The 27,290-nt window shown below is 39.4% G+C and overlaps 1 protein-coding gene across 15 annotated transcripts in view; it reads left to right on the top strand.

The window, feature by feature from the left end:
• LOC105488365 (A-kinase anchoring protein 13) overlaps positions 1-27,290 on the top strand; it is a 356,595-nt gene that overhangs the window by 292,517 nt on the left and 36,788 nt on the right. For all 15 annotated transcript variants that reach the window (XM_011752355.3, XM_071100751.1, XM_011752360.3 and 12 more), the window contains 3 exons: positions 3,264-3,318; positions 6,146-6,278; positions 14,600-14,777. In XM_011752355.3, the coding sequence (XP_011750657.2) occupies positions 3,264-3,318; positions 6,146-6,278; positions 14,600-14,777 (366 nt within the window). The remainder of the gene's footprint in view (positions 1-3,263; positions 3,319-6,145; positions 6,279-14,599; positions 14,778-27,290) is intronic.

Here is a 27,290-nt window from a genome sequence, read left to right as displayed (position 1 = left end):
AAATCAAAGTATTTGTAATATACTGGGAAGTAGCCTAGTCAGCATGACAGATAAACCAAGGTCCCAGCCGGGCACAGTGGCTTACGCCTGTAATCCCAGCACTTTGGGAGGCTGAGGCAGGCGAATCACGAGGTTGGGAGTTCAAGACCAGTCTGGCCAACATAGTGAAATCCTGTCTCTATTAAAAATACAAAAAATTAGCCGGATGTGGTTGCGGGTTCCTATAATCCCAGCTGTTCGGGAGGCTGAGGTAGAAGAATCGCTTGAACCTAGGAGGCAGAGGTTGCAGTGGCCGAGATGGTGCCATTGCACTGCAGCCCAGGCGACAGTGTGAGACTCCATCTCAAAAAAACAAACAACAGCAGCAGCCAAGGTCCTGCTAATACAGAATTATAATCCTATAACAGCACTGGTCACTCAGTTAATCCAACACAATGGAACCTTAAAAATATGGAAGCTTGCAGAAACTTTTGAATCAAATATCTTCTCAAAATGTGTTCCTTAAATTCAAAAATACTAGTAAGAATTATGTGTGGGCAGGGAGAACCAAAAGAAGGGAGGGGTTGGTTCATGGCCAAATATTAGTAAATTTAGGCAACTCTGGGTTAAGAAGGTTTAAAATGCTAATGTTGTGTTACATTGTGGATTTTCAAGGCAGAGTTCAATATACTGTTTCTCCCAAATGTATTAACTAGGAAACCACAATATGTGCAGCACTGTATACATTTCATGAAACTGGTGTTCCATGGAACACACTCTGAAAAATATTCGACTGTGTCCATCCAGTAGTTCCACCCTGAAGTTCCTGGCTGTAGTATAAATCTGCAGGTTATTTCATGCCTTGAAAGATAATCTAGTTGAAATATATTATTTACCCACAATAATACTTTGCAGGCTAACTTTAATGACAAGTTTCGTTTCGTTTCTTTTGTCCATAATTTTGTCATGGAAGTAGCATTGGTTGTTTTCTACTCTTAGATGCTCTGAAAACTTGATGACACTTTAGGAATTTCAGAGGCACTGGTGGATTAATTACTGTTTTCAGAACCACATCTAAAAGGTCATTATAACTTAACTAAAATTTTTAGCAGTGGAGAAGTTGAAAATATTGTAGGAGTCATAGATTCTCCTAGTACTCAATCACATATTTGTTCAGTTTTTAATTTATTCCACAGATATCTACTGGAAGCTTATTATTGGCCTGGTTTTGTGTTGGTTGGTATTTTTTTGCATTATGAATTTTATTTTTATTTAGTTCATATTACTAGGGTGGTAACTTACTAGGTAATTGCTTAAATATATAATAGAATCCAGGCAAGCTTAGAAAATTTAATGCTGCTTATATCACTGAAGTTTCCTTGGGCAGAAAAAGTTTTAAAACCCCTGATTTTTTTTTAAATCCTCTTGATTTTTTTTAAGTACACTGAGACATCATGAAATTAAAATGCTGATAGTTTATACCTAGATTATATGGAACCTGGAAATGAATCCCAGATATTCTTATTCTGCTAATCTTTCCCTCTCACCTGGCTGTTGTTACCATGTGTCGTAAGTGAAATAAATAGAAGAAGAACCCCAAATTGGGAAAAAGGGAAAAAAATACGGAAGGCAATCTCTTGAAGACTTAGAATTTAAGGTTTCTTATGTATTATTCCTACTTGTTGGCAATTTAAATTTAGCCAGGTGCAGTGGCTCACACCTGTAATCCCAGCACTTTGGGAAGCTGATACAGGAGGATTGCCTGAGCCCAGGGGTTCAAGACCAGCCTGGGCAACATGGCAAGTCCCTGTTTCTAAAAAACAATTTTTAATAATAAGAAAAATAATAACTACAGTTTTGGATTTCTGTTCAGAATCCAAAACAGTTTGAGAGTTGAAGAGTTTCAAATGCTGGTAATCTGGGAGTTTTTTCGTTTGTTTTTGTTTTTGAGATAGAAAGTCGCTCTGTCACCCAGGCTGGAGTGCAGTGAAGCGATCTCGGCTCACTGCAGCCTCCGCCTCCTAGGTTCAAGCAGTTCTCCTGCCTCAGCCTCCCGAGTAGCTGAGACTACAGGCACGCACCACTACGCCTGGCTAATTTTTGTATTTTTAGTAGAGAAGGAATTTCACCATGTTGGTCAGGTTGGTCTTGAACTCCTGACATCAAGTGATCCGCCTGCCTCAGTCTCCCAAAGTGTTGGGATTACAGGCATGAGCCACTGTGCCTGGCCCAAATGCTGGTTATCTGGTAGTAGAACATCTTCAAGTCTCTGTCAGATTATCAGGTTAAAGTTTGGCTCACAGTAGTCTCAGAGATCCTTGAAACCAACCTCAAGGAAAAAGGAGGGTGTTTTGTCTAAATCGTTACAATAGTGATATAGGGTAACCTTTATTTCCCTGGAATATACATGGAAATAGTTCTGTAACTGATCTCCTGAAAACTGAAAATCATTTATCACTGTAACTGAGGCCTTGCTCTCATCTAAGTCTTCAGTAACTCAACCTTTATTAACATGTGGTAGATCAAAATAATGATAATATTCCTTCTGTTTTTTCTTCATGTTGCCCTATCTAACATAGTCTTAGAATTTTAATGATCTGCAGCAGTTTGTGGCCCAGTAGTTGTGGAAGGAAGAAGTATGCATCTGCCTCATTCATTATAATCTCTATTAGCCTGGAAAGGACTTTGCCATCTGTTTTATCTCCCTCATTTCACAGATGAGGAAATGAAGTCCAAAGGTCTCATCCCAAATTAGTGACAGGGTCAAGACTTGATAAGCCAGCTCTGATGCTCTTTCCTGGTTACTAATCTTTTTCTAGCAATTCTCATGAAAATATTAGAGATGAGCTAGATCTTTAGTATAGAAACATTTAAAAGCAGTATTAGCAGGGATAAAATATGACATTTAATTTCCTATTCTATATTCTTCCTGTGATGTCATCTCAGAAGGATGGTTTGTGCAAACTTAAGATTGTTAAGAACTGGAATTAAACCTGCTTCGTATATGTTTAAGCATTAGAAAAGTTATTTTGAGTCTTTTCAATTACTTGAGTCGCGGATTAAACTTGCTTGCTTTATGAGAAATTCACTGCCTACTTCTGGTTCTAATTTGAGGGTTTCAAGTTTAATTTTTCCTTCTTTCAAACCTTTAGAAGGAGGAGGTACCATGTGCTGACTTTCATATGCTGTTTTTGCTTTAGCTATGTCATTGTGAATTTATAAATATTCTACCTGTCATGTGTTAAATTTTTTGGTTCTAACTTTTCCTCTGCCTTGTTTTCTAGATACACGGCCCTTCCACAGTACCTTCCACAATACCAGTGCTAATCAGACTGAGAGGTACTATAAACTTGTTACTCCTTTTTCCAGAAATGAAATGAAGAAAATTTAAAATCTCTTAGGCCATTTAATTACATAAACTAAGTTAATTGAGCTCATCGGATTCTTCTTTGAGTGATAAATTTGGAATAATGATTAAGGTGGTTTTATCATGAAGGCTATATCTCTTAAAGTTAATGTCTTCAATCGTTTTCTTTGATTAATTACACTATCCTCGTGATAAAAATGGTTTGTATTTATTGATGTGAGGGTACACTATTATTTGATTTTATGAACTCATGCACACTTTGCTTATGGGGATTTTTCATTCCTAAATCTAACAGTTTAACTACATTTTGTTTCATATTAGTGTCTCTGTGTGTGTGCAATTTATAATACTCTTAGCTATTTTAAGCTTTAAAGCTGTTTTCTTCTGTATACATGTAAATGGTACACAGCTCTGTCAGAGTAAATGAATTGCTTCTTTTTTTTTCTTTTTCCTTTTTTTGAGACAGAGTTTCGCTCTTGTTGCCCAGGCTGGAATGCAATGGCACGATCGCGGCTCACTGCAACCTCCGCCTCCTGGGTTTAAGCGATTCTCCTGCCTCAGCCTCCTGAGTGGCTGAGATGACAGGCATGCGCCACCATGCCTGGCTGATTTTGTGTTTTTAGTAGAGACAGGGTTTCTCCATGTTGGTCAGGCAGGTCTCAAACTCCCGACCTCAGGTGATCCATCTGCCTCGGCCTCCCAAAGTACTGAGATTACAGGTATGAGCCACCACGCCCGGCCACGAATTGATTCTTTACTTGACAGCCAGCAAAAGATTTCTGTTCTGACTCATTATTTTAATTTCAGTTTTCATGCTTATGAGACGGAATATTTTACTTGAAGCATAATTCGGGTTCCTATAGCTGCCCTGCAGTTTTTTCTGAGTTGCCTTTTCACAGAGGCATCAGTTATGATTCTGATTCAGAACGCTTGCAATGAATGCTTTTCTTTGCACTGCTTTTACAGCTTATTTGTTCTTTCTCCTTTCTAGAGCAGTGGCTTTCATACCATTTCCCCATTATCTTAAAAACAGACTGCTTTGTTTTTTAAACAACACATATGTAAATAAACTTTGACTGTTGACAGGACCCCTTATGGTGCTGCTTCTGCCTGCCACCTGCCCTCTCACAGAGGCCCTAGAGGCAATCACTGCTGTTCTGTGGGAACCGTCTAAAATAACTATTTTAGAACACCTAAGCAAAGTGTAGTATAAATGGATGCCTTTTCTATGTAACGGATTGTTTATTCGAATGCCCAGCTTTTTTTTTTTTTTTTTTTGGAGACAGAGTCTCACTGTGTCGCCCAGGGTGGAGGGCAGTGGCACAGTCTCGGTTCACTGCAACCTCCATCTCCTGTGTTCGCGCATGCCACCACACCCAGCTAATTTTTGTATTTTTTAGTAGGGACAGGGTTTCACCATGTTGGTGAGGCTGGTCTCGAACTCCTAACCTCGTGATTCGCCTGCCTCGGCCTCCCAGAGTGCTGGGATTACAGGCATAAGCACCACACCCGGCCCAAATGCCCAGCATTTAAGAAAATCAACCATTGCAAATTTCCTAAGTTAGAACATGTCCATCTTGGATGGACTTAGATTTTATGTAGCCTTCTCAAACAGGTAGATCAGTATATCTGAATCTACATAAAACTCCTAAAATTGATCTTTCAACACTCTGCCTCAATTCTACCTGCTACTCAGTACGTTCCCTCCTAAAATTGAAGCTAGCTGCATGGACCAGTCCACAGTCCTGATTGTCCAGCGTCCCAAAGGCTAGAAAAGAGTTGTGATCTGTACTGTTAAGGAACTTGGATATGTGGTCAGTCGTAAGACTCCTTGGTTGGCAACTCCTATTAGCAAGTACCCTGTCATTCTGCTACATATATGGGTTTCCTTTCAAGCGCCCATTTGTTGCAAAGGAGTTTGTAGATTGAGTGCTATTGTAGATGAATAGATTTCCATACAAAATAATTATCTAATAATTGACAGGCTCTTTTTAACATGAGATCACTGAAAACCCATAATTAAAACATTAAAAATGGGCCAGGCGGTAGCTCACGCCTATAATCCCAGCACTTTGGGAGGTTGAGGTGGAAGGATTGTGTGAAGCCAGGAGTTCAAAATCAGCCTGGGCAATACAGCAAGACCCCATCTCTACAAAAAAATTAGAAAAATAGCCAGGCGTGGTGGCATGTGCCTTCAGTCTCAGCTTACTCTAGAGGCTGAGGCAGGAAGATCATATGAGCTCAGGAGTTCGAGGCTGCAGTGAGCTATCATCACACCACTCAGAGCAAGACTCTGTCTCCAAAACAAACAGGTGAGCAAAAAAACATTAGTGATGGATCTAAGGAAACTTAGCCAAGTTTTGGTAACAGAACCTGGGTGTTGTGGCATACTGTGTTCTATAAAAAGCCATTCAGCAACCTTCATCTACCTTTTATTCTGCTTCACATTTATTTAACTTCTGTAGTCCTTTAAAAAAGTCAATCTTCTTAGGCCGGGCGCAGTGGCTCACGCCTGTAATCCCAGCACTTTGGAAGGCTGAGGCGGGCGGATCACAAAGTCAGGAGATCGAGACCATGGTGAAACCCCGTCTCTACTAAAAATAGAAAAAATTAGCCGGGCGCAGTGGCGGGCACCTGTAGTCCCAGCTACTCGGGAGGCTGAGGCCAGAGAATGGCGTGAACCCGGGAGGCGGAGCTTGCAGTGAGCCGAGATTGTGCCACTGCACTCCAGCCTGGGCGACAGAGTGAGACTCCGTCTCAAAAAAAAAAAAAAAAAGTCAATCTTCTTGTTTTATTTAGTATAACAGAAGAGAACTATAATTTCCCGCCACAAAGCCTCTTCAAGAAAGATTCTGAATGGAAGAGTGCAACAAAAGTCAGTCGTACGTTCAGCTACATCAAGAATAAAATGTCCAGCAGCAAGAAGAGCAAAGTAAGTATCACTGTGGGCATTGCTTGTGATCACTGTAGTCGGTCCTCAGTAGGATTCTGTCACAGCCTTTATACACGCCAAAACTGGTTAAATCATGGGGACATAAATGAAAATAAATTTAGGATTACTCTCTGAAATCGCCTAGTATGTAAAGGAAAATAATAAGAAAAATAACAAGAAGTGGAACTACTAGTTACTGAATTTTCACTATATGCTAAGTGCTTTCCATATATTATTTAACCCTTTCAACAGCCCTATCAGATAGGTATTATCTCTCTTTTCTAAAAGTGATGTACCTTACCAAGGATGCTCCTCTAATGTGAAGAAGTAGTTCAAACCAGATCTCTTTGGTTTCAAATCCCATCCTCTTAAACCACAGTGCTTAAATCTGTAATATCCGTTTAAATGCAAAAGAAGGATTTTATGCCAAGATCAAAGGATTGAAAATATTTACGTTTGGGTTTAGAGGGAAGGATTTTCCTACGGAAGATTACAAGAACTTTTAAGATTAATATCATTTCTTAGATCTATTTCTAATTAGGAGCATTTAGAACATATTCTCTTGGTGCTTAAGAGATTAAATAAATATTTAAACCAAGTGTGTGTGTGAGAGAGAGAGAGAGAGAGAGAGTGTGTGTGTGTGTGTGTGTGTGTGTATGTGTGTGTATGTGTAGAGGGCTCCACTCTATCACCCAGGCTGGAGCACAGTGGTGTTCATGGCTCACTGCAGTCTTGAACTGCCAGGCTCAAGCAATCTCCTGCCTTGCACCTTAGCCTCCCAAGTAGCCAGGACTACCGTCATGCGCCATCATGCTGAGCTATGTTTAAATTTTTTTGTAGAGATGAAATCTTGCTATTTTGTCCAGGCCGGTCTAACTCCTTACCTCAGGCATTCCTCCTGCTGCAGCCTCCCAAAGCACTGGGTGTGATCCACCATGCCCAGCCTAAAGTAACATTTTTTATCTAGTTATTTTTTACATGCTCATTAGGGGAATCTTCAAAATCTAAAAGTAAAAGAATGAAAATCTCCTGTAATAACCCCACTTAGCGATAACTATGCTTAATGTTTTGGTTTATGTATTTCTAATGTTTTTTAAAAATGTATTTTCAAAAGAAAGGGAGAAAAGAAGTTCACTTTCTTATACTGATTCCCAGTGCTAAACCAAAACTCATTCTATTTCAAGTCCGTGGGGAAAATCTTTTCGCCTCTCATACCCTATTTGTCTACCCACGACACCCTCTAACAAAATAAAGACATAAATAAATAAAAATTTGAAATCAGTTAAGGAACTCTTGCAAGCAATCACTGTGTATGTATGCGCGTGCGTGTGTGTGTGTGTGTAGTATATACATGCATATACGATATATACACACATGTACATACATGCATACTTAGAAGTAAGGGAATAAATAAACATTGAATTCAATAATACTGTCATAAAAGGGCATCGCCTCCTCCCCCACAAAACAAGGTGCACTAAGCTTCTCAAACCCTCAATTCAGTGGGCTGATGGACATATAGCCAAAGTATTTTACCATGTTTTGTAAGATCTCTTGGTTTAGCAAATACATTCAGAGAAATTTTTCCACAAAACCTGCCACAAGAATTGTTTTCTCTTCATTTCTCCTGTCCAAGTACAGAATGGAGAGAAAGTAGGCAATCAGGGAGGGATACAAAGAGTCTAGCAAATTATTTCTAGCATAATCACACATTTAAGTATTAACTTCGGACTCAGCCTTGTTTTATAATTCAAAAAAAAAAAATGAAGGTCAAAGAGGGTAGAATGCTTTACCAGTATTCTACATATTTACACATTGGCAGCCAGGCTTAAAATAGAGCATTACCTATTTTACTTACCACTGCTGGCTTGGATAATAGTTGGTATCAACAAAAGAAAATCCCCTTGGATAGATCAATGTAAATTAGCCAAATATTATTAAATGACTTGTATAGTCTTAGCATTCCTCTAAGTGTTAACAGGCACCTAAGAGAACTAAAGCTCATAGTCATGACCTTGAAAAACTTTATGGTATAGTTTGGATACATTCAAAAATTTTTTGTTGTTTTTTATTTTGCTTTTGAACTGCCGAATCTTGTCTTCAAACAAGCTTTTCGTGGAAGACCAATAAATAAGTGGAGATTCCCCCTTTCTAGCCATCTCCCCAATGTCATGGAGTTTTAGAACAGAGCAGTGAATATACCACTGATCTCATGGATGAGGTAAAACACACACACAATGGGGAAAAAAACAATGTAAGATGGAATTTAGAAACTGGACCCTGACCTTTAAAAAAGTCTCATCTTGGCCTCCTTGTTTTACAGACTGAGGCACAGAGACATATGCTTCAAGTCACACAACCTCCTGTGATCTGACTTCATCATTTTGTGTTTAAACAAAATGTTACTATACAGTATAATTTTTTTCTTTTAACTTTTTAAATCTGAAAGGACTGGAGTTTGCTAGGAGGGGATGAGCAGAAAGAACAGGAGAAAACATACTTTGTGTTAGACTGAAATCTGTTATCACTGGTAGAAACTGTTTAGTGTCAGTTGATCTCTTGCCTTTGATCATCTCCTTTGTCAAAATGACAGCACTCTTTTGCAATTGAGATTGGTTCCTCTTTCAGACTTGGCTTCAAGATCTGATCTCTTGGGGCCATGCTGTGTTTAGCAGTGGAAACTCAAAAAATTACAAATTCATAACCCTAGATTATAGTCCATTTCCCATTACCAAGTGTTTAGAGTGTCCTAGTGGCAACTGTAAGTCACCTTTTATAGTGAGTTGTTATTAGCTCACTTTTAAATAAAATTGGAACAGCTTGGCTTTTATCAATGTAGCAAAAGATGATTTTTTAAAAGTGTGGGGCGTGGCACAGTGATACACACGTGTAATCTCAGTACTTTGAGGCTGAGATGAGAAGCTCACTTGAGACCAAGAGTTCAAGGTCAGTCTGGGCAGTATAGTGAGATCTCATCTCTACAAAAAACTGTAAAATTAGCTGGGCGTAGTGGTGCACACCTGTGGTGCTACTCAGGAGGCTGAGGCAAGAGGATCAGAGCCCAGGAGTTCAAGGCTGCAGTAAGCTGTGTGCACTCCAGCCTGGACAATGGAGTGAGATCCTGTCTCTTAAAAGAAAAAAAGAGAAAGGAAAGAAATAGAGGAAAAGCAGTATGTTTTGTGTTAAATACCCTCACTATGCTATGATTCTGCATAGCATTCTACCATGCAGAAGTAATTTATTTTCTAAATGGTAACATAAAAATTAATGAATATTAAATTTTCTTAGCATAGTGATGCTAACTCTAATCTTGTTCTTAACTATTCAATGATGTTACTTCTCCATAATGTTAACAAATTGAAAGTGCTACTATGGATATTGACACTGATTTTTCTGTGAAAATCACAAATTTTCAGTTTTCCAAAATTATTTTTTAAATAGATGCTATGAGAGACCATCTGATCCAATTGTTTTATTAACCCACCATTCAATAAAACTAGACCTACATCTTTTAAAGGAAAAATTAAAAGCATCTACTGAATATGATATTAAAATGCCACCTGTAACTCAGAAAAGTGTCTAAGGATTATTTGAAAATGTCTGCTTTCCTTTTGCATGATATATATGTATCTTTATGAAAATAGGTTATAGTGATTAACCTAGATTTATTCCATTCAGTTGTATAATTGTGATGATACACAGTTCTTAAACATGTCCAAAGAAGCCAAAAGCCAGTAGGCAGTAAACTGTTCACATTCCTAGGAGGGTAACAGTTTGTCTGGAGTACTGGGTTTTGTATATAAACTTAAAAAATTGAGTCCTTGATCCTATGTCCTTTTGAGAATTATCACCGACTGGCATAAGTGATTAGATTAAATATATTGTATGTTTTTGTTGAAAACGGGGGGGGGTCTAAACAGGAAGTAGAACAGGAAGACCGGCAGTTTCTGCTTTTGTCTTAGTATCTTTGAGAGATAGTGCTGTTTCCTGCTAAGTAATTTTGCATGTTGCAGAGTATTTAAACACTCATATGCATGATGTTCGAGTTCACGAAGGGAGTGGAATGACCCTCTTTAAACCATCCTATCACACTGGTTTTCTTTTTTCTAAACCACAGTTACTTTTGCACCAACCTAATACTAAGCTTTCTTCTTTGTAGACAAACAAGAGGTGGTTAGAAATGTTTTAGACAAATCTATTTGATTTGAAGTAGGTATTTTTGAGTGCACGGGTTAAATTCCTGCACAGCTGCAAGTATACTACATGACTTTGTAACAGGAAATTCAGTTAAAGCTCCTAGGTCCTGTGGTCTGTATAAAAGAGAGCTGTACCCATTAGCCTTTCAGAAGTGCCTCCTAGAGTAGTGTTTACGAAGACTTAATGTTAAACGTAATTCTCATTCCTTCTTTGATTAAAGATCTGTGACATGACAGTTGTTTGATCATATCATGTTTTCACAGTTGTCCAGAGTGTTCTTTTTATTGTAATTACATGTATAAAGGGATATTTTAGGAAAAGTGAAGAATCACCTTTGATAGTGTCCTAGTGCAGTTGTTACCTGCATCTATCCCTGTTAAATACTGTTAGCCTGTTTCCCCAGCACACAGCTAAAGCATTTTGCCAGTTGTTAAACATGGAAAAGTCAAACTTCAGAAAATAACTAGTCACCACTTTACCGCAGGCAACTTCACTAAAAAGTTTTCTTAGGAAACTCACTGCATTTTATAAAATGAGGAGTCTATTTTAAAATAGATAACATGCGTTCCTTAACTTCCCGTGTAAAAACTTGGCCCAAACCTTGCCAGAGTTCTTATATTGCAGCTTAAGCACTGTCCACACACACTGTTTTTGGGGGAAATGGGGTTTTGTTTCATTTCCTGTATCCTTTGTAACAAGGGTTGTTGGCTTTACCAGCAGCATTCAAACAGTTAAGACTGTCTTAAGGAAACAAGCAGTCTCAGCCCTCCCTCCTTCCCTTTCTTAACCAGTCTCTGGCTTCCTCTTACGGTTTCACTAATGGCAGCTCAAAGCTGCTGAGTTCTACCTTGACGGCATGCACCCCCGCTTCTGTGAGAGCACGTTTCCTGGCATGGGGGTCGAATCATGTCGATAAAATGGGGTCGGTTTCATGAAGTACCCCACATAACAGTGAGATTCATAGGACCAAAGCATGGGGAGGTAAGAGCCTGACTTCTTTAAAGCACTAAATTCTAGTAAACACAGAAAGAGCCAGTGGAGTTGGTTGTTTTGTTTTGTTTCTATCCTGGGAAGAACTAGTTTGGATTGTTGCAAAGGGAAGCTATTTCTTATTTATTCAGGTTTGGGGAACATTGCAAGGCTTGAGAGGATAAACTGGTTGCCATAAAAAGATTTTTTAAACGATTGAAGTATACTTTAACTTTCCTGAGCAAAAAAATCGTGCTTTTCCATTTAACATTTTATGCATGGAAAAACCTTTAGCAAAATTTAGTTAAAAGAAAGAAATTATTTGAAAACCCCCAAATTTAGTTGTTATTATTAAAGTTTTATGTACTTGTGCGGTTACCAATTTTCACTCAGAACAGCTTCCTGTTTTGTAAAGTGGAGGAGTTTTTCTCCCTTCCTCTCTCATTATTTTTTATAATTCAAAAGTGTAGTAATTTGGCTCTTAGATGTTCATTATATGTATTTGATTAGCAAAAGACTTCACATGAATCATAGATGTAGCAATTATTTACCATTTCATTACAGTGGATGGGTTCTGAACAGAAAGTCAGAAGACCTGTGTTCCCATTTTGACTGTGCTGATCATCTGTTGTGTGACCTTTTGCAAGTCAACCAACCTCTCCAGTCCCTGGCAGCATAGTGCAGTGTATGAGAGCTGAGCTTTACAGTCAGCCCGATCTGAATCTTAATTTCAGCTTGAGCAGTTACTGGCGTGTGGCCTCAAATGCGTTATTAAACATCTCTAAGCTTCAGTCTCTTCAGATGTAAAATGGAGATAATACCTAGTACTTAATTCATTGGGTTGCTGTGAGAAAATACATGTGAATTGCCTATTACTGTGCTTAGCACTTAGTAACTGTTCAGATTTTTAGCGGTTATTTATTATCTTTATCTTCTACATAGTAAAATGGGAAGCATAATGCTCACCCTGCCCACTTCAGAGTCATTGAGTCACACGAAATGATGTACGTAGAAGACATTGATTCAAAATGTAAGGCATTTAGTAATTGTCGTGATCACTGACTTGGGACACCCATTTTCCTGGAATTTTTTTAAGGACATAACAATAGTATTGGCAATAGATAAAACCTCCTACCTTGTGAATGGTAGTTCCTTGTAGTCCAATTGGTTTGAAAGGAAATTATCTCATCGATACTAATTAGCCAGCCAAGTACTCTGTCAAACAGTGCTTAAAGGACCTTTTACGGAGAGCATGGTTATGTCCCCATGGTCCTGGCCTCCTAAGGTTGGTGTTCACCTGAAATGTCCCTGACTACTTTAGATATTTAATTAAGGACCCAGCATTCATCAGTCGTTCTGCAGGTTTTCAAGGTTTGAATTCCTTTCCATTCCTCTTCATGACTGTGTAAGCTTTGATAACAACCTCTCTTCGATTGAGGCTTGATGTCATATGAGTCCTCTGCTTTCAGTCTGTCTCTAGAACATTTCTGACATTCCTACATTATTCTTGAGGTGACATGGCCAAGGTATTCTGGCACTTAGAGCTCTTGACTCCCAGCCTGTGCCCCCACTGGTCACCCAGTCTGATCTCTCCTTTGCTGGTGTCCCCTGAGCTTTGTACCTGGCCTGGTTATGGCCTGCTCAGTAAGTAGAAGCACCTGGGCAGTGACTGGGCACACAGGAAGCACAAGGTGAGTATCAGTTTCTGTTGCCACTCTGACAAGTGAGGGAAGACCACAGGAAAGAAAGGAACTTCACAAAAGAGGTCAGAGAGCATGGCTTAGGAAGGTTATCTTTCCAACCTAGGGACACTGCCTGCTTTTCCTGCCTTCCTGCACCCCTAGGTACTTAGGGTAGAGGAGTGAGCTACTAAGCCTTGGGACTTCCTTTCCCTAGTACTCTGTTTTCTTAAAGGAAGTGACCCTGTTGGTAACTAGCTTGAGGAACGACAAAGGTGGCTTTTGAGAAAAATTATTAACAAGGCTCCTTCCTGTCATCTGTGCATTCTCCTATCCTCCGTGCCCTGCACCATTATCCTTTAGCCACCCCCCAGTTTCTTCTATCTTCCCTTCTCACATCAAAACTTCCGTTCCATTACCGCAAGCAATACCTTTCTATGTTGGCTTAGGAGAATAATGAGCTAATGAAACTCATTTCCAGTAAATTATGCATAATTAATAATATTGCTAAGTGTTACTATGTATTCAGTTTGTGCCAGGCACTGTGCAAAATGCTTTAGAAATGTATTATCTCACCTAATTCTCATATGTTTTAAAAAATGTATGAGATGGGTACTTTTGTGATTATTCCCGTTTGACAAATGAGAAAACTGAGGCTCAGAGAAATAATTTACCCAGGGTCACACCATTACCAAGTAGTAGTAGTGGTAGTAGTGGTGGTGTTGGTGTTGGTGGTCATGGTAGTAGTATTAGTAGTACCTGAATCTGAACCAAGGTCTGGTACCATTATCCGTATTCTTAACCACTGTGTGGTTTTCCAGTCTCCCCCTCTTATCAGTCTCCTCTTGCCAGTTTGAAAATTAGGCCAAAGTTAATATTTATAAACCTTAAAATTCTAATTAGCAGAAACTGAAAATGTATATGTGGGGCATATTTGTGTTTCTAACTAGAGTAAAGGAGGAAACTTCATAGCTACTCCCTCACTTAGGGATATGCGATTGATGTGAGAAAGTTAGAGGAGCCTCGGCAATTTTTCATGCCGCCCAGGCATCTTTCTCTCCCTCAGGCCAATCCCAGAATTGCTACCACCCTTTCTTCTGCCTTCTGCCTAAAGCTGACCTCTCTTCCTGTGTGGACTGTGCTGTAGCTTGCTGAGGAAGGACTGTGGCTGAGGCCTCAGAAGCCCTCCTTGCAGTGCTGGTCCTTGGGCATTGTGTCTATCGGTAGAAGTAACCAATGGATAAGCCACTTCCAGAACTGTTCGGCCTGCCCAGTTTTCATGTGAATTTTCTAATGTAGCTTGCATGCCAACACCTTAATTAAAAACACACACACACACACTTTGCCCAGAACTTTTTTTTTCACTCTTGTCCAAAATAGTCACCAGCCACTGTTGACCACATGCCATCTGGGTGCCCAGGTAAGGAGAAGGCCCTCCAGTGTTTAATTAACTGTGGATTCTTTTCTTTTCTTCAGCAGGAAAAGGAAAAAGAAAAAGATAAGATTAAGGAGAAGGAGAAAGATTCTAAAGACAAGGAGAAAGATAAGAAGACTGTCAACGGGCACACTTTCAGTTCCATTCCTGTTGTGGGTCCTATCAGCTGTAGCCAGTGTATGAAGCCCTTCACCAACAAAGATGCCTATACTTGCGCAAGTAAGAGACGTGCTTCTTCCTTTCATAAGATGGAACTCTCTTGGCTCAGGAAAGCTCATTTCTAGTTTCCTGTCCACCCCACTCCTTATCTGTTCCTCATTTATGTGGAGAAGTAACCCTTTTTATATCTTTCTTTAGACATGATAAATTCTAGATCTATAATATACAGCCTATGTTTGTTTTTTTCAGACAACCCCAATTTCAAATACAAACAGTCAAGAGTCAAGTTAAGATGGTTCAATTTACAGTTTTTTAACTTTACAGTGGTTCAAAAGCAATACACATTCAGTATAAACTGTCTACCCATACACTCATTTTGTTTTTCACATTTAGTGCAGTAGTCAGTAAATTACATGAGCTAGTCAACACTTTATCATAAAACTGGCTTTGTGCTAGATAATTTTGGCCAACTATAGTCTAATATAAGTGTTTTGAATGTGTTTAAGATAGGCCAGGCTAAGCTATGATGTCCAGAAAGTTAGGTGTATTTAAATGCATTTTTGACTCACAGTATTTTCAACTTAACCATGGGTTTATGTGGATGTAGCCTCATTGAAAGGATGAGGAGCATCTGCACTCTGTTCTATGATCTCTAAACCACTCCACATTTTAAAAGTCAGTGTCAGCATCAAAATTACCCATAGCCCCAAACCCTAAAGCTACTCGGTGGTCTTTTGTTAGATCATATGTGTTCATTTTTATTCTATTACTTTGGTGTATGCTTCAACCATTACCAACATTAAGCCATAGTGACTGCCAAGGGAGAGCACCTCCATGTACAGAGATATTCTATGCTGATCTGCTGAAAGCCAAGTCTGCTAACTGAGCATTGTTCCTGGTTTTGATAAGATACTCTCAGGCAGGAGTTGCTTAACTTTTTCTGTACAAAACGAGATAAAAATATCTTAGGTGTCGTGAGCCACATGATCTCTGTCACAATTCTTGAACTCTGCAATTGCAGTGCAAAAGCAGCCGTAGACAATACATAAACCAATGAGTGTGATTCCAATAAAACTTAACTTACAGATACTGAAATTTGAATTTCATAAAATTTTTGTTATGTAATAATTTGATTTTTTTTTTTTTTTTTTTTTTTTTTTTTGAGACGGAGTCTCGCTCTGTCGCCCAGGCTGGAGTGCAGTGTTGCAATCTCGGCTCACTGCAAGCTCCACTTCCCGGGTTCACGCCATTTTCCTGCCTCAGCCTCCCAAGTAGCTGGGACTACAGGCGCCCACCACCACACCCAGCTAATTTTTTTGTATTTTTAGTAGAGATAGGGTTTCACCGTGTTAGCCAAGATGGTCTCGATCTCCTGACCTCATGATCTGCTCATCTCCGCCTCCCAAAGTGCTGGGATTACAGGCGTGAGCCACCACACCCAGCCAATTTTTTTATTTTTAAAAACTATTTACAATGTAAAAATTATTCTTAGCTCACGGGCTATACAAAAATAGGCTTCAAGCCACATTTAGCCCACAGACCATAATTTGCACATTTTTGCTCTAAGGCAATGCATCTCAAATTTTGTCAGTGTACAGATCAAAAGTAGTATTTGTAGAGCATACCAGGGTAAATCAAGGAGGCTGCTTGTGGTCAGAGGTGAGTTCCAGCCAGCCCAGGCCCAGCCCAGTCACCCAGAAGACTGAGGCAATTAACCTGATATTATACCTATAACCAATTCAGACAAAATAGTAACGAATTCAGATGTCAAGAAGCAACTCTCAGACCATGATGTCCTGAAATCTTGTTTTCAGTCATTTATATTGGATATCCCAAGTAATTTCTTACTAAAAATAGTTAACTTACTCTTTAAGTTACCCAGGCTAGTCTTGACCTCTTGACATCAAGTGATCTTCCTGGCTTAGCCAGCCTCCTGAGTAGCTGGTATTTAGGCATGCACCACTGTGCCTGGTAGAAATTTGAAATGTTTAAAAGTGTATTTGGGCCAGGCGTGGTGGCTCACAACTGTAATCGTAGCACTTTGGGAGGCCGAGGCGAGCGGATCACCTGAGGTCAGGAATTCGAAACCAGCCTGGCCAACATGGCAAAACCCCCTCTCTATTAAAAATACAAAATTAGCTGGGCGTGGTGACACATGCCTGTAACCTCAACTACTCGGGAGGCTGAGGCAGGAGAATCTCTTGAACCTGGGAGGGGGAGGTTGCAATGAGCTGAGATTGTGCCATTGCACTCCAGCCTGGGCAACAGAGTGGGACTCCATCTCAAAAAGCAAAAAAAAAAACAACAAAAACACGTGTATTTGGACAGATTGGAACATACTTCTATGATGATTTCCACTCACTTTCTTTGACAAAACAGGATACCCAAGACTACCACAAGAGGAAAAAATTCTGTTAAGCTGAGCTCACAATAAAAGATACATAGATGCCACATAAGGAAGTAAACCACCGTGAGGAAGAATTAGGAGATACACAAGCAAGAGATGTTGAAAATCACTAAAAGGGGCCAGGTGCGGTGGCTCATGCCTGTAATCCCAGCACTTTGGGAGGCTGAGGCGGGCGGATCATGAGGTCAGGAGTTCAAGACTAGCCTGACCAACATGGTGAAACCCTGCCTCTACTAAAAATACAAAAATTAGCCAGGCATGATGATGTGCGCCTGTAATCCCAGCTACTCAGGAGGCTGAGGCAGGAGAATCTCTTGAACCCAGGAGGCGGAGGTTGCAGTGAGGCTGAGATCGCGCCACTGCATACCAGTCTAGGCGACAGAGTGAGACTCCGTCTCCAAAAAAAAAAAAAAAAACAAAACGATAATTACTAAAAGGATGAAACAAATGGACTCTATAATGGAAAAAAAAGATGTAACAACTAATGGGTAGATTTAAAAACAGCTGAGTAAAACTTCAAGCATGCAAATAGTCACTGAAAGGTATTCATGGATTTTTTCAAATATTTCAGCATGTTGTCCTGATTTATAATTGTTTATAAAGGAAGAAAATGGCTTCTACTCTGTTGTCTGCATTAGTAAGGGGAGAGCTTCAGTCTAGAAAATCTTAATGACTTCACACTGGATTTATTTTTTACATTTAATTATCAATAATTATACCCTTAAGTCCTTGAACTTATATGAAGTCAATCAACAAAGTTCATTTGGCTGAATTCTGCAAGCTACTGTGTTTGATATGTGATTCATTCAAAAGCAGTTTGTCAACAAATATTTATTGAATATCAGTATAAGCTAGGCACCCACAGTGGCTTAAAAAAAAAGGAATTCTAAAGTACGATCTTTGGTACTTATTTATTGTAACATTGTTTATATTCTGGAAAAATTGAAAGCAATTTAAATATCCATCAGTAAAATATATTTTGTGTAGTATATAGATGGATAGGCTGATACTAAATAGAGAATATAGGGGCCAGGCGTGGTGCCTCACGCCTGTAATCCCAGCACTTTGGGAAGCCGAGGCGGGCAGATCACTTGAGGTCAGGAGTTGGAAACCGGCTGGCCAACGTGGTGAAACCCCATCTCTACTAAAAATACAAAAATTAGCTGGGCATGGTGGTGGTGCCTGTAGCTGGGAGGCTGAGGCAGGAGAATTGCTTGAACTTGGGAGGCAGAGGTTGCAGTGAGCCAAGATCTAGCCACTACACTCCAGCTGGGAGACAGAGCAAGACTCCGTCTCATAAAATAAATAAATAAAAAGAGAGAACATAGGACAGATCAGAGGTTGCCAAACTTTTTCTGCAAAGGAACCAACGGTATGTTAGGCTTTGCAGCTCATCAGGTCTTTGTCATGACTACTGGACCCTGTCCTTTTAGCACAAAAGCAACCATAGACAATGGATGTGACTGTGTTCCAAAAAAAAATTTATTTACAGGCCTGGCACGGTGGCTCATGCCTGTAATCCCAGCACTTTGGGAGGCCTAGGTGGTTAGATCACTTGAGGTCAGGAGTTTGAGACCAGCCTGGCCAACATGGTGAAAACCCATCTCTACTAAAAATACAAAAATTAGCCAGGCATGGTGGTGCACGCCAGTAATCCCAGCTACTTGGGAGGCTGAGTTGGGAGAATCACTCGAACCTAGGAGGCAGAGATTGCAGTGAGCCAAGATTGAGCCGCTGCACTCCAGCCTGGGCAACAGAGCGAGACTTTGTCTCAAGAAAATAATTTACAAAAATAGGCAATGGGCCTAATTCAGCCCAAGGACCATAGTATGCCAAGCCCTGAGAGATATCTACAGGTACAGACAGAGCTCTCCAAGACATTTTGATGAGTTGAAAAGTCAGTAAATACAACAGTATATACAGCATGATCCCAGTTTATGGAAAACAAACAGTAGTTTATATAAATTTACAAAAATAGGCCGGGTGCGGTGGCTCACACCTATAATCCCTGCACTTTGGGAGGCCAAGGCAGGTGGAACACCTGAGGGTCAGGAGTTCGAGACCAGGCTGGGAAACATGTGTGAAACCCCATGTCTACTAAAAAACAAAAAATTAGCCGGGCATTGTGGTGCATGTCTGTAATCCCAGCTACTTAGGAGGCTGAGGCAGGAGAATCGCTTGAACCTGGGAGGCAGAGGTTGCAGTGAGCCGAGATCGCACCACTGCACTCCAGCCTGGGCAACAAAAGTGAAACTCTATTTAAAAAAAAAAAAAAAATGTACAAAAATATCTCAAAGGCTATACACCAAACTGTTAACAATCTGAAAAAAAGAGAAATAAGGAGAAAAGGAGTTGAAGAGGACTCTTTGTTTTATTCTTTTATATTGTTTGAATTTTTAAAGAATGTACTTACATATTATTTGTATGTCTAAAAATGTAGCTATTGGACCACTGATCGTTTCAAAGGATTTTCTAGTTATTTATCAACTGATCTCTGATGAAAGCACAAAATAGGTTGGTGTTTGATTCGAGAATTTAATGGGCAAAGCAGAATTACTACCAGAACAGAGTAAGCTTATAAGCCTTAAGGAGAGTTGTTCTACCACTGTTATTGATAGCACCTGCTTGAATCAGAAATAGGATAGATGATCTACCAACTCTCAGTTCTGGATTGTGATGTGAAACATTATCAGGAGATTTAAGGTTGAAAGTTATAGACAATCTTTTTGAAGACCCGAAGAATCTTGTGCTATAGAGGACAATAGATTTAAGAATTGTTGGTTTATGATTATAATGAGTGGCTGTACCTTTCCATGACTAGCTCCAGATAATTTTGCAATTTTAAGTTCAGGTTAAAGTAAGTTGTCTAATATATGCCAGTGTATATTTAGCCTTGTATTGCCATTGACTTCTGTATATACATTATTTCTAGGTTACAAATAGTTGAAATTTGCCCTCTTTGGTTATATTAAGTCTTTGTCTACATCAGACTATCACTCAGAATTAAACCTGTAACTGGCATATAATAAATTTATCAGATAGCAAAAATATTCAGTTAATGTAGGAGAATGCACAGGCATCCTAAGCCCACTTTTGCTTTCTTGATACGTCTTCTTGTTAAACATAATAGAAATTATCTTTTACTGGACTCCCTGGATGATGAAGCACACATAGCTAGGACACCACAAATTATTGGACTCCTTATGGTATCATTGTCATGCTAGAACCACATCTGGAGAGCAAGATCTGGGTTACCTCTTGGAGACTTCCATTGCCCAGTGATGTCATAGCTACCCATGAAGAATCACTTGTGTGGGGTTTGGTATTGATTGGGGAAAACTGCATGAAAGGTTTGAGACTCTGAGATTCTCAGCCCCACTTCTGTATAGTGATTAAATAGTTTAATGTATAGGGCAGTAGCTTTCAGGGTGTCAGGTGTTTGGAAGTTCCACAGATTTCTGATTTATATATATTTAAAACTACATAAAAACATACATCCTTAAAGGTATAATTCCCAGATTTTAACATCAACATATTAGCTTTAGCTATCAGCCTACCTACTCATTTGTATTTTTCCTTCCATCTCTAATTAATTGAAGATTGTACTGTGATTGTAAGGCAAGCCATTAAAAAAAAAAACGGCTAATTTTGGTTATTTATCTACATGAAGAACATTAAGATGTTCTCTATATCATGTACTCGAAATTAAATATAGAAATAAATTAGAGGTTATGGTAGATAAGTGAATTGCAAATGTCATGTACCTCTGATTTCACATTTTTTAGTTCATCACAGCAACTTCATTGTTCTCATTAACTTTAAAAGTAAACATTAAAATTGCAACTCAGAAAATAAATCTGTACTCTTTTACACATTTGAACACAGTATGTTAATATTTTATTTCATGTAAGACTTTTAAAGAGTTTTTCTAGTGTTTTGGAAAACCAGTGAAATAGTGGATTGGCTGCCGGTTCTGTGCTGATAAACACTTATAAGTGGAATGGGACTTTTTTGGTTGAACCTATAAATTTTAATATGAAGTCACCCAAGGAATTTGCTTTTTCTGGAAGCACATTATTTCATGAAGTCCAGTGTGTTATCACTAGACTAAAGTCTTGTCTGTTTGGGAAGTCTGTCAATGGGGACAGGGGTCATAATAACCTTTGCTAGTTGTTCTTTGATTTTTGGTAATAGCTTGATCTAATCGAATATCAGAGATTATCTTAGTTCTGCCTGCTCAGCAAAAACCAGGAAAAAGATGTAACATATTTGAGGGATGTTTTTTGTTTTTTGTTTGTTTGAGATGGTGTCTGTCTCTGTCACCTAGGCTGGAGTGCAGTGGCGCAGTCTCAGCTCACTGCAACCTCCTCCTCCCAGGTTCAAGCCATTCTTCTGCCTCGGTCTCCCAAGTAGCTGGGACTACAGGAACATGCCACTACACCTGGCTATTTTTTTTTGTATTTTTATTAGAGATGGGGTTTCACCATATTGGCCAGGCTGGTCTTGCGCTCCTGACCTCAGGTGATCCACCACCCTCAAACTCCCAAAGTGTTGGGATTACAGGTGTGAGCCACTGCGCCTGGCTATATTTGAGGTTTAAACTGAAAAGAATCAGACAGCAAAAAGGAATAGTTTAAGTTGGGCTTGATTGTTACCCTAATAATATACACCTAAGTTTCAAAAATACATTCTTTAATTTACATACCACCCTACTCCAGAAGTAGTGTTGAAATAGTCTCAACATCTGGTGATAGCATTAAGGTTTGTGTAAGACAGTCTGCAGCCTGCCTCTTATAAAAAGAAGGGGGTAGGCCGGGCGCGATGGCTCACGCCTGTAATCCCAGCACTTTGAGAGGCCAAGGTGGTCGGATCACGAGATTAGGCGTTCGAGACCAGCCTGGCCAACGTGGTAAAACCCTGTCTCTACTAAAAATACAAAAAATTAGCTGAATGTGGTGGTGGGCACTTGTAATCCCAGCTACTCAGGAGATTGAGGCAGGAGAAGTGCTCGAACCCAGGAGGCAGAGGTTACAGTGAGCGAAAGATCACGCCATTGCACTTCACTTCAGCCTGGGCAACAGAGTGAGACTCTGACTCAAAAAAAAAAAAAAAAAAAGGAGCGAAAAGGATTGAGAGCAACAAAAATAGTATATAATCATCTTCTCAAATGAACCGAAGTAATGGGCTGATTATCTTCAGCTTCCTGAAGAAGCTGAATATTTGTATGTATGAAGTCCCATGTGTTATCTTGGCAGGAAGTAGAAAATATGAGTAATTTGGGGACCCAGAATCTTTTGTCACTTCCCTCCATTGCCTCTCATATCCAAGATCTTCCCAGGAGTTGTAGGAAATGTAGCATCCATGCAGTTAGTCATTTACCTCCTAGGAAACCTTTGTGCTCTTGGGAGACAGTGGCTTCCCATTGTGGTTAAGCTTAACCATGTTTGGCTGATGCCTGGATAGAGCTTCATACCCTCAGCACTGCCTAGTCACCTTTGACTTGTGGTTAGAAAGATCAGCCATATAATCCATCATGATGATATATTATGATGATTTATATAAGAAACTGGGACTTTTTTTTATCTCAGCCAAAACTACTCTTGTTTTAAGATTAGGTGACTTTCACAGAGTTAATAGAGCAATATCTTTTCAACTCTTACTTCTCTATTATGTAAAGCTGTCCTTGAATAATCAGCTGTTCTTTCCAGCTGCCACAAATTATTTGTTCTTTGAAAATCTTAGTGACTTAGTGGAGTCCTTCAGAATAAGGAATTTGTTATGTTCGGGTTTTGGGGTCTTGCCAGTGGTTCTGTTTTGCTTGCTTTAAACAGATGTAAAATGATACTGAGATTATTGCTGCTTTATTTTCTGTTGTGCTAGCAGCATTTCAGTACTTTTGTGGTAGGTTGTTTCTTTTACGTAAAAAAAAAAACAAGTAAACCAGCTGCAATCTAAGTAGGAAACACAAGAATTTAGAATGTGTGTGATGGTTAGATTTTGCTTCTGATTTCATCAGGAAAAGTTGCTCTCTGGACAGACAGTTTTCTGGCATTTATAGTTCATTGCTTATGTGAGAGAGTAAAATGCATATTGATTAAAGGAAGAAAATTTATTACTTAGGGAAAAGGATGGTAAAAAAAGACCCTAAGCAATAAAGGCAATTCTTTTTTAAGCAGAACACTTTCATTTTGTTTCATTTTTGTTTACCAGTGTTCTTACAAAAACTGCTGTTGGGGCTACTTCAGCTGAGATGATTTGGCTCTTTTTTGTGGCTTTCCTCTTGTTCTGTACATCAGCACTGTGGTTATCACACCAGCTACAAGAACATCTCACATGCCTTTGGCGTGTAAGCACTCTTAGTCCAGATAGGGCGATGTCTCAAATCCCCCAAAGATTTTATTTATTGGCCAGGTGCGGTGGCTCACGCCTATCATCCCAGCACTTTGGAAGGCTGAGTGAATCATCTGAGGTTAGGAGTTTGAGACCAACCTGGCCAACGTGGCGAAATACCATCTCTACTAAAAATACAAAAAATCAGTCAGGCGTAGTGGCACGGACCGGTAATCCCAGCTACTCGAGAGGCTGAGACAGCAGAATCGCTTGAACCCAGGAGACGGAGGTTGCAGTGAGCCAAGATCATACCAGTGCACTCCAGCTTGGGTGACAAAGCAAGACTCCATCTCAAAAAAATAAAATATATATATATTTAATAATTTTTTTTTTTTTGAGATACAGGGTCTCACTCTGTTGCCCAGGCTGGAGTGGAGTGGAGTGATCATGGCTCACTGCAGCCTTGACGTTCCAGGCTCAAGTGATCCTCCTGCCTCAGCCTCATAAGTAGCTGGTGCTGTAGGCATGCACCCCTATACCTGGTTAATTTTTGTGTTTTTTGTAGAGGTGGGGTTTTGGCGTGTTGCCCTTGTTAAAGATTTTAAACGAGAAGTTGCAGAAAGAATTTTGTAGAATGCATTTCTAAATTTGCTCATATTTAACTTTTTTGTTTTATTTTCATTTTCTTGATTAGAGTTGAAATGATAGGAGAAAGTTGTACATTTCTGTTCTTAAAGGTAATTCTTCAAATCGTGTCCTGAAGAAGGGTCAGGTCATTTTTCCCAGTTAGATTTTGCTGCTCACATCTGTAGGCAGAACAGTCAGAAGTCTTCAGCCTATTCCCAAATGATGATCAGTGGACTGAAGTACTAGAAGACCTCTTTTGTCAGAGCCCTGGCTACATATGACTTAGCTCACAAAGGTGACTCATTTCTATGTAGGCAGTCCTTTGCTATTCTGTCATTTCATTTCAGTTTGGCATAGCCACTCCTCTTATCATTGTATAAAGTTGATTTTCTTAAGTTAGCCTCGCTAATGGTTTGTTTTATTTTTCTTCCCAAAGATAAAAAACGCATAGTATAGGCCGGGCGCGGTGGCTCAAGCCTGTAATCCCAGCACTTTGGGAGGCCGAGACGGGCGGATCACGAGGTCAGGAGATCAAGACCATCCTGGCTAACACGGTGAAACCCCATCTCTACTAAAAAAATACAAAAAACTAGCCAGGCGCGGTGGCGGGCGCCTGTAGTCTCAACTACTCGGGAGGCTGAGGCAGGAGAATGGTGTGAACCCGGGAGGCGGAGCTTGCAGTGAGCTGAGATCCGGCCACTGCACTCCAGCCTGGGCGGCAGAGCGAGACTCCGTCTCAAAAAAAAAAAAAAAAAACAAAAACAAAAAAAAACAACACATAGTATATAACCATTCTCCAAAGATCTTTGGTGGTTGGTGGCATGGGCTAAAAAAAAGATACAGCAATAGATAGATGATAGTTTCTAGTCATGTGGATTTAACTTCATTTTCTTTGGTTTGATGCCTCCTTGTAGCAAAGAAAGAAGTTGAAAGCTGGGCTGTTTGTTTTAAGTTCAGAGGAATCCAATTAGGGGTTAGCTCTGTTCCCATAAACCACTGTGCTGAGACCTTTTTGAAGGATTTTTTAAAATAAAAGCATATTGCCTGCTGCTATTAGGAAATCTATCAAATAAATAAAAGGCCAGATAATTCTTCTCTGATCTTCATAACAGCATGGTATGGTTTGTGGCAGAGAGCTTAAAAATGTATTAGATTTGTCTTCAATTCTTGTGTTCTTGGTAATTTTCTGTTTTCCCAAACAGAGAGTAAGATTTTAATCTCATGACTTCGGCTGATGTCAGTGGGGCTGAAGTTTCTAAATCACCCACGCACAGCACTAAAACTGTCACTGTTAATTGAGTCCAGGACAACTTGGAAACAAGTTGAGTGTTTTTCAAGTAGGTACTTCAGCATCTTAAGGAGATGTCCATGCAAACTATCACTAAGACAAGACTCATGACCATAATATAGAGCCTGTTAAACTTCCAACTGGGTTGTGGGTTTGGGGACATTTCAATTAATTAAAAGTTAATTTATATGAAAAGTTCTTTACTAGAAGCACATTTTAAATGATTTTTTTTCTGCTTTTATGATTCATCTCAGACACTCAAACACTAGCCTGAGAGTTTGAATATTGCTGAAGCCTTTTTAAAAGTGATAGTGCCACTCCCTTAAAAATCATCATTGTTTAAATCTCTGTAGGGTGTTGGAATTGGTTGGGAAGAAAGGAACAGAAAGAACAGAACTTGGAAACAAATTTTGCCCATAGTGTTCTTGGTCACTTTTGCAGATCAGAGTTAGTAGCTGGTTCTCTAGCAAATCTGCCACCTCCTGTGTTGCCCTTAGGTGCCTAAAATATTCAAGACGTTCAATAAAACACAAGAAAAAAATGTGCTTTTATAACTGGATTATAAGACAATAAAATCTTATTTTTAAGTTATCACAAGATGTGATAAATGGATTATTCAAAAGGATATGGAAATGCTTATAAGCAAATCCAAGGAACTTTGAAAGACAGAGTGTGATGATTTTTTAAAAATTAAAAATTTTTTTAATTTTGAAAAATGTTAATACAAAGTATTGTACATAGGTAATTTAACACATATGTGTCCATGATTCAAAATGAACACATAGTAATATTCTGTCATACTGCTTCAGATTGTTTCACTTTTTAAGAAACCATTATGATTAAGTTCGGATTCCCCTTTGTTTCCCTGCCCCATGCATCTTCCTTCCTCCCCAAGGACAAGCACTATCATGAATTCAGTGCATTTGTAGTCTGTGTTTTATAATTTATTCTCATACATAAACAACATATAATTTGTTTTTGTTTTTAGCTTACATAAATGCTACCATACAATACCTCTCATTTTGCAATTTGCTTTATTCTCTTCAGTATTATATATTGAGGATTCAGCATGCTGAAAAACATAGATCTACTAATCATTGACTTTGCCTGCTCATAGTCTTTGCATACTTTTTCTGTAGAAGGGAAAGAGAAATGGACTTAAAGATGATGTATTTGAAAGACTTTAGCTGAGTTGGGATTTGTGAAGAGAAAGGGTTTGGATGGGGTGGGCTTTCAAGTCTGTGCATGAGAAGGAGATGATGGATCAACTAATGGGAGGGGAAGAAACCAGAAAGGAGCATGCCAGCTGCAAGCCCCAGGCATCTCTGTGGCAGAGGAGGGGAGGTGCACCATACACCCTGAGTGAGAATAGTGCTTGTGAGGATGGGCAGAAACACATTTTGGCTTACTAGAAAATAAATAAAGTCATTTGCCTCGACCACTTTGTTATACTTCTTGCTGTGAGTCCAGCAGCCTGAAACTCACTTACCCATCTAATAGAATCACAGCAGAGGGAACCTGGGAGAAAATGTGGTTCCTCCTTTTTAATTTTATAGATGAGGAAACAGGGGCCTGTCCAGAAGGGACTTGTGCTAGGATCATACTAACTAATAAGCAAAGCCAGGACCTACGTCAAATTTAGTTTGACAGCTGTTTGTACTTTTGTGTTACTAAATTGATATTTGACATACTGTAATCAAGGCTGTAATAGGGCATTCATCTAATTTTAGTTTAAATAGGCATAGTAGGGCCTACAGAGGGGCATTTGAATAGGATGCATGAGCCAGGCACTATGCTAGAGAGGCTTAATTGAAGATTCAGCAGTGGGTGAATGGTCCCTGCCCCAGAAAGGGGATAGAGAAAAACCCAAGAGAATCTCAATACACTGTGCCGGTGGTATTAAGGAGGAGACCTGTGAACA

The sequence above is a fragment of the Macaca nemestrina genome, chromosome 7 (assembly GCF_043159975.1).
Source record: "Macaca nemestrina isolate mMacNem1 chromosome 7, mMacNem.hap1, whole genome shotgun sequence".
Classification (NCBI taxonomy): Eukaryota; Metazoa; Chordata; class Mammalia; order Primates; family Cercopithecidae; genus Macaca; species Macaca nemestrina.
Note: the sequence above shows the minus strand (reverse complement) of the source record. Positions and strands in the feature narration are given on the sequence as shown.